The sequence below is a fragment of the Camelina sativa genome, chromosome 14, assembly GCF_000633955.1.
Source record: "Camelina sativa cultivar DH55 chromosome 14, Cs, whole genome shotgun sequence".
In the NCBI taxonomy this organism is placed as follows: Eukaryota; Viridiplantae; Streptophyta; class Magnoliopsida; order Brassicales; family Brassicaceae; genus Camelina; species Camelina sativa.
In genome coordinates this window covers 12,554,688-12,562,035 of record NC_025698.1, presented here as the reverse complement: position 1 = coordinate 12,562,035, position 7,348 = coordinate 12,554,688, and the positions used below count along the sequence as shown (strand labels likewise).

At 38.7% G+C, this 7,348-nt stretch overlaps 2 protein-coding genes across 2 annotated transcripts in view; one reads left to right on the top strand and one right to left on the bottom strand.

Moving 5' to 3' along the window:
- The window catches only part of LOC104743517, a 3,403-nt gene extending 1,363 nt beyond the window's left edge, over positions 1–2,040 (top strand). Inside the window, exons 3-4 of the mRNA XM_010464587.2 lie at positions 1–839; positions 1,491–2,040. Of these exons, the coding sequence (XP_010462889.1) occupies positions 1–839; positions 1,491–2,025 (1,374 nt within the window). The 3' untranslated portion in view covers positions 2,026–2,040. The remainder of the gene's footprint in view (positions 840–1,490) is intronic.
- On the bottom strand, positions 2,509–6,648 carry LOC104741192. The gene is made up of 4 exons (XM_010461986.2): positions 6,381–6,648; positions 5,654–5,803; positions 4,949–5,552; positions 2,509–4,675 (listed from the first exon to the last, which is right to left on the bottom strand). The coding sequence occupies exons 2-4, from the start codon at positions 5,750–5,752 to the stop codon at positions 2,766–2,768; spliced, it is 2,613 nt and encodes an 870-aa protein (XP_010460288.1). The 5' UTR covers positions 5,753–5,803; positions 6,381–6,648; the 3' UTR covers positions 2,509–2,765.

The following is a 7,348-nucleotide window of genomic DNA, read 5'->3' as shown; positions in this document are numbered from 1 at the left end:
TTTGCTTGTGGGAAATCACTTGGAGGTCACATCAGAACTCACATGACCGAGAACTCAGTTGATTCTGATGATGAGGATGATGAGTCTAATAAGCTCAAGATGGTTGATGATAATGGTGGTCAATCTAGTTACGGTCTCAGAGAGAATCCTAAAAAGAACAAGAGGTTTGTGGATCACAGACAGATCATGGCTCTGAAACATCATCATCATCATCATCAGCAGCAGCAGCAGCAGCAGCAACCCCACCAGCTTCTTTGTTGCAGAGAATGTGGTAAAGGTTTTGTTTCTTCTAAAGCTCTTTGTGGTCACATGGCTTGTCACTCTGAGAGAGAGAAGATTGTCATGGACAGTCAATCTGATACTGAGGCTTCTTCCTCTCCTATCAGAAGAAGATCCAAGAGAGTTGTTGTGAAACATCACCACCACAAAGCTGCTTTTGTTGTTGGTGATGATAATGGTATCATGAAGCAATTCAACTCAGCATATTCTGATGCTTCTGAGATTGAGCCTGAGCAGAAGGAAATGGCATTGTCCCTGATGATGCTGTCGATGGATTCTGGTTTCAAGAAAGGGCATAACTTGGTGGTGAACTCTTTCGCTGAGTCATCTGACAACAACTCTGTGATTCTTGAGACTAATAAGTCATCTTCAGGAGAACTGCTTAAGATGTTCAATGTGAACAATGTTGAAGCGTTCTGTAAGAAGAACAAACTTGGTGTGGATAACAAGACGAGATCTGGTGAGGATAATGGTGGTGTTCTTTATGATTCAGATAATTCTGATTCTGGCTACTTCAGGAATGGACCAAAGAAGTTGTACTCAGATGTTTCTGTTGATGGGTTCACCAGGAACAGTGGGTTTGATAACAAGGCTGTAATGGGATCTGGATCCGGATTCAACAGCTCCCCAACAAAACAGGACAAGGACATGAACAGATTCAGAAAGGAATGGTATAAGGAAGGAGGGTCAGGGTCAGGAGGATCAGGATCAGGTCGTTCTTCTACAAAGTATGATCTGAGGAAAAGCAAACGAGGCTTTCCTTCTTATGGCCGTAAGAAAATCAAGTACGAGTTCAGCGAATCTGTCTATGACAGTGGTGAGCACAGCTTGGATACTGATTCANCTGATGCTTCTGAGATTGAGCCTGAGCAGAAGGAAATGGCATTGTCCCTGATGATGCTGTCGATGGATTCTGGTTTCAAGAAAGGGCATAACTTGGTGGTGAACTCTTTCGCTGAGTCATCTGACAACAACTCTGTGATTCTTGAGACTAATAAGTCATCTTCAGGAGAACTGCTTAAGATGTTCAATGTGAACAATGTTGAAGCGTTCTGTAAGAAGAACAAACTTGGTGTGGATAACAAGACGAGATCTGGTGAGGATAATGGTGGTGTTCTTTATGATTCAGATAATTCTGATTCTGGCTACTTCAGGAATGGACCAAAGAAGTTGTACTCAGATGTTTCTGTTGATGGGTTCACCAGGAACAGTGGGTTTGATAACAAGGCTGTAATGGGATCTGGATCCGGATTCAACAGCTCCCCAACAAAACAGGACAAGGACATGAACAGATTCAGAAAGGAATGGTATAAGGAAGGAGGGTCAGGGTCAGGAGGATCAGGATCAGGTCGTTCTTCTACAAAGTATGATCTGAGGAAAAGCAAACGAGGCTTTCCTTCTTATGGCCGTAAGAAAATCAAGTACGAGTTCAGCGAATCTGTCTATGACAGTGGTGAGCACAGCTTGGATACTGATTCATGTGCGGACACAAACCGAACTATCAAGATTCATCATAGTAAGTCCCCAATGGTTAAGAAAGCAAGTGGTACTGTAAAGAAGAAAAGCAAAGGTCACGAGTGTCCGATTTGCTTCAGGGTGTTTAAATCGGGACAAGCTTTAGGTGGTCACAAGAGATCACATTTCATCGGGAATCAAGAACACAGGACTTTGGTGATTCAACACCAAGTAGCTCATGAGATGCATACACTCATCGATCTCAATCTTCCTGCTCCTATTGATGAATGATTGATTTTTGCTCTCTTCATTGTGTCTTTTCTGTTTATTTATTCTTTTGCTTCAGATTCAAGAATGCTTTTGGTTTAGAAGGTAAATCAAAGTCTTCTTTTATATATTCATAATCATATAAAAGCTTGGTGCTTTTGTGGCAGAGTTCAATGATAATCCAACTGAAATAGAGCAAGTGAACCTCTAAGAAGGACCACATTTTATTGGCCTCTAAGAAGAAACTCTTGGCAAAAGTGTTCCTTATAAAGTTTCTTTCTTTTAAGTGATTCTTGCATACAAAAACAAAACTATCGTAAAACATATGTATGGACCCTCCTCTGATCTAATTTGGTGTAGATAACATATGTAACACGCAACCAATTAAATGTTGTGACCTAGATTAAATTGATGTGACGTATATAGAATCAAATCATGTTTTGGGCTGGCTAAGTTTCAACTGGACAAGCGTTATGATACTTGGTTCAGTTTAAACAGTGACAACAATTAAGAAAGAAATCTATCTGTTTTATAACCAACCAGGCTATAATACAAAGCAAATCATGTTTCGTCCATCTTACAGAAGACAGAGATATACAAAAAAGAAAAAGAAAAAAAAGACACAAATCACCCAAAACAATAGGTGAGACCAATTTAACAACATCAGTCTACTGTATAAATAAATGATTGTTATAATCTCTCTGTTTTATACCCCCTCTATAGAGTTTTAAAGTTTGGCAAATTCCGATTATTTCCTGAAACTATCATGTTAACATCACGGTTGCGGGATTACCTGCAGGAGGGCACCTTTGTCTCCTCGGTCTTCTTGTTGCTTGTCCCCATCCTGTGAGCTTCCCTTCTTCGAGTCCCACCACTGATACGCTCTCATCCATTGGCTGCGCCATTGATGAGCCAACTGGAGCTTGGTTTATGTTAGTGACCAGTCGTTTTCTCTTTGAGTTCCTTCGAGCAGCCAATCCAGAATAATCTGTGGTTTTCGTAAGCCCTCCAAACAATTGCATATCTTCAGTTATTTCGTGCCTTGATAGAGAAGAGAGTCCGGGGAGAATATCCCTCTGGAAATCCCGCTTTGGTCTTCCACGTCTTGCTTGTCCTCTTCTAGGCCGGTTGATACCTGTCCCTTCGAATTTCAGATGCGGAGGGATTAATGGCTCTGGCATGTACTCTTCTTCCTTCATCTCCTGTAAATTCAGGGTCATGGCTTCAAAGTAATCAATCTCCCCAGAAGAATATTCTTCACGGTAACCCTCAAAGTCTGTGGCTTCTGGAGAACCATCACCCTTTCTTTTTAACTCATCATCGCAAGAAATGATTATGTCTGCAAACCAAGAGAGCCGGCTTTCCGCAGCCGGATCAGTTGAAGAGGAAGCTGCGTCATCGGGATGGCGTTGGTGATCAGACAATGAGATGGCAACTATTGCTTCTGCTGCTACCTTGATGAGTTCGTTCATAGAATTTCTGTCTTGGCCTTGCATCAATCCCAAAGTTTCTTCTTTTGCTTTCTCCTGCGAGGTATCTCCTTCTTCTTCACTCTCGAGAGTAGGGGGAGCTTCCAAATCTATCCAAGTTCTTCCTTTTTTTTTCTCTCTCAGACTGGAACGCAAGCCAGCATCTGCATCATCCTCACTAGCACATGAATTCAGATCAATGCAGTGTCTGAATTTGGCAGCTTTGCTCCCTTCTTTCTTGTCTACACAAACGGCTTTAGCACCACGCTGGTCAGCAGAAACCGAGGCATCCCATGGCATGTTGATATCGAGGTCTCGCTTTACCAAGTGATTCACTTCCTTGTGTTGATCAGCAATACACGAGGAATGAGAGATAAGGGGCATATGCTCCTGCTTGCGAATAAATTGCTTCTCAAAGATTGGTCCCCCAATAATTCTTGAACTACTCTGAGGCTTGATTTCAACTCTTCCCATGTTCGCACTATTAGAGTACGAAGCAGACGGCAAACCATTCTGAGGAAAAACAGTAGTCAGGTTGCCCCCTGTCTCAGTTCCATCCATGAATTGATTTGTCGAAGCATTCAAATCAAAGCAGCCATTGGATATATCACTTTTGTAAGCTGGCTTCGGTTTTAGCCAGGGCAACCCAGTTGAGCGTTCCTGCTTTCTTGGCCCTTGAAGGCTTTCAAAACTCTGTCTCTTCGCTACCTCGCCTAGAGAAGCATTTGGTTTAAAGCCGGTTGATGGGAAATTAAAGATAGACTGCTTAGACCCTGAAGATAATCCTTGATAAAGCCCATTAGAAACACGGCTTCTAGTCTCCAAACTCGAATCTGCTCTTGCATGTGGGTCGAAATGCATGAAGGGATTTGTTTGAACTGGGTAAGACTTGTGATGTGAGCTGCTGCTCATAGGGTTCTCCCATGAAGAAGACCAATGGGTCCATGGTCTGACAAAGTCAGGGCGGTAGTCATTGTGTAATCTTGGAGCATTAGATGCCACACTTGATTCCGCGTAGCTATCATAAGAAACTTGAGGAGCCTTTGAGCGAACTTCAAGCTCGCGATATGCTCTTTCCCCGTAGAATTTTGCCGTGCTATGATCAGTTGTAGGATAGCTCTGAGGTTGAAATGCATTGTTCGAAAGTACTTGTCCAGAATAGGAAGGCAGATGCAACTGATCTCTTTGAGTGCTTCTATCGTGCCCTATTATTAACACACAGCCACATGAAAACAATTAAATAGAAGATAGACAGAAATGGTAACAGATTACTGAATCAGGATAAAATTCAAAACCATACTATGAGCCATCGAGACGTACATGCATAATAAGAAACTATAGAGACATTAAAGACATATAGAGCAGCGAGACACACACAAAAAAAACTTGCGCCCCGGTTTCACATCATTTCAAAGATTATAGAGGAATCAAATATAAGTGAAGAGCATGTGACTAGCAACTTATTAAGAAAATCTCACCTGCTTGAAGGACCATCCATTCATTTTGACTTTGATTTTTCTCCAACCACTGACCCCGAACATCAGCATTGTTTCTTCCATAATGAGAATACATATCCCTTGACGGAGCAAAAGGTTCTGAACCTTGCCATTTGAGTGGCTCATTCAAGTCAGCTAAGCCATTCACGTACTTCACATCCGAACGAGATCCTGAAGGATAGCTCGGATGCAAAGCCTCGCCTCTTCCTGATTTTGACTGCAGGAATGGATGGCAGATAGTAGTATTCTCAGCGGTACCACTAGTAGTTTCATCAGTATGAAGATACTCATCGGCTGGGAGTTGAAGATCAATCATTCTTCTCCTGACTTTCGATTCTCTAACATGTAACCCGTCCCCCGCATCTTTTGAGCTAACCCCATTTAGCAAACGACCGTTGCAAGCTTGAGAGCTGCTTCCTTCTCCATATGTAGTAGCATTTGGTAAGAGAAATCCAGAGGGTAACATCCTTTTAGTTGCATTAACAGATGTATGATCACTCACGTTCATAGCTTCATTCAAGTTCTTTCCTTTTACTTCATCCACTAAATTCCTTTGTATACTATACAAACGATGGAGTTCGTGCACCTACATCAAAATACAAACAACAACAAGAACATGAAAATCGGGTTGCCAGTTAAATGAACCATATTGAGTATTAAGAAGCATCACAAAAGATTGACTTTTACCTGATTCTTAAAAACAGCCTCGTGTTCAAGTATCGTTTGTTTCAAGAAATCTTTCTCGTATTTTGGGTATGATGATGAACCCTCGGCCGCATCTCTCATTGCGAACAAACCCGTCTGATATCGCAGATTTGCATCTCCTCCACAACCACACTGCATCAAAAACAAAAACAAAAAGCTTCACTGAGATCTCTCTCATGGAGAAGTAATGTGTGGTGGACTCTCACAGTTTTGTTTCAATTCCCACTAAAACAACAACACAACTCTTCTGATTCAAAAAACCTTATTAAAACACAATCACAGAACAATTACGATGTAAATGATGAGATGATCAAAATCAAATTAGTCGAATCTAAAAGCAAAGATTCTACTGCAATTACAGGAAGCTGTGTGCAATCTAAGGGAATAATAATCATCAATGGAAAAAAATAAATAAACCAGATTACACGCAAACCAAATCCCCAAAACAAAAAACAATTACANAAAAAAAAAAAAAAAAAAAAAAAAAAAAAATCGAATAAAACATCAAAGTACAAAAAAAAAAATCAAAGTACATAAAAATCTAAAAAAAAAAGATTTAGGATCAAATTGACTTGAAATGACTAAACCTAATTTCATCAAACATGAACCAAATAAAATTAAAATTGGCAAATCAAATCATTAATATATAAAAAAAATTATTTATATAAGAAAAAAAAAATACAAAATCTGGTGATAGAGATTTATATACCTATATCAGACCCACATCATCATCGTCTGATCGCAATTTTGAACAGAGAACAAAAATCTCTCTATCCCCTAAATCGTCGTCAATTTATCGAAAAATGAAACAATAATAATAATAATAATAATAAAAATAAAAAAAAAGCGAAGAGAATAAAAAGTGTTTCCTAGATTCACTCAGAACAATTTTATAAAAAAAAATAAAAACAAGAGAGAGAGAGTGTGCCAAATAAAAATCAAAACTCCATGGAAGAAGAAGAACAGTCTTCTTCTTCGATCCGCTGGGCCAACTCTTCTCTCTCTCTCTCTCTATCTATCTGATTTTCTCTCCTTTGTCTCTCTGTGGCTTTTTCTATCTCTCAGATTCTTTTTAACGAATGAAGTGAAATATAAAAGAATATGACCCCTTTTTATATTATTATTGTAACTATTTTTTCCTATTTTCTCTCGGATTTGGTGTTTGTTTTTTTCTATTTTTCCATTATATTACTCAAATAAATAAAAAATAATAATATATTAAATGTGGGTTCTTCTAATAACAGTGACATGATATTTTGTCAACACTCGGTCTTCTCTTTGCTTTTTTTCTTTCCTTTTTTTTTTTCTTTCTTTCATGATCTAATCATTTTTAAAATGTTATCTTATGCATGCATTTAATTGGATTACCTTATGATTCCCCTTTTTTTTTTTTTTTTTGAATTGAGCTGTAAATACTATATCTGACATTTAAAACAAATATGGTGGTATTGACAAATTTTTAAATTTCAAAACTTTTTGATGAACTTCCATGTATACACGCCCTCTAAAATTTGACTCATATACAATACAGCTAATTAGATAACATTGTATTAATTATATACATCTAAGCTGTTATTTTGTTCTTTGAATTTTTTGCAAGAAATGTGTAAATATGGTATTGAGGGTTTAAATTTGTTTGAATATTTTTGACTAAAAATACAAGATAACATGACTAGA

Excerpts from the sequence above, each read along its gene's own strand:
- LOC104741192 (XM_010461986.2), bottom strand. The coding sequence starts at position 5,752 with ATGAGAGATGCGGCCGAGGGTTCATCATCATACCCAAAATACGAGAAA. Across the intron at positions 5,553-5,653 it reads AGGCTGTTTTTAAGAATCAG|GTGCACGAACTCCATCGTTT; the intron begins GTAAAAGTCAAT and ends ATTTTGATGTAG. Across the intron at positions 4,676-4,948 it reads ATGGATGGTCCTTCAAGCAG|GGCACGATAGAAGCACTCAA; the intron begins GTGAGATTTTCT and ends TGTTAATAATAG.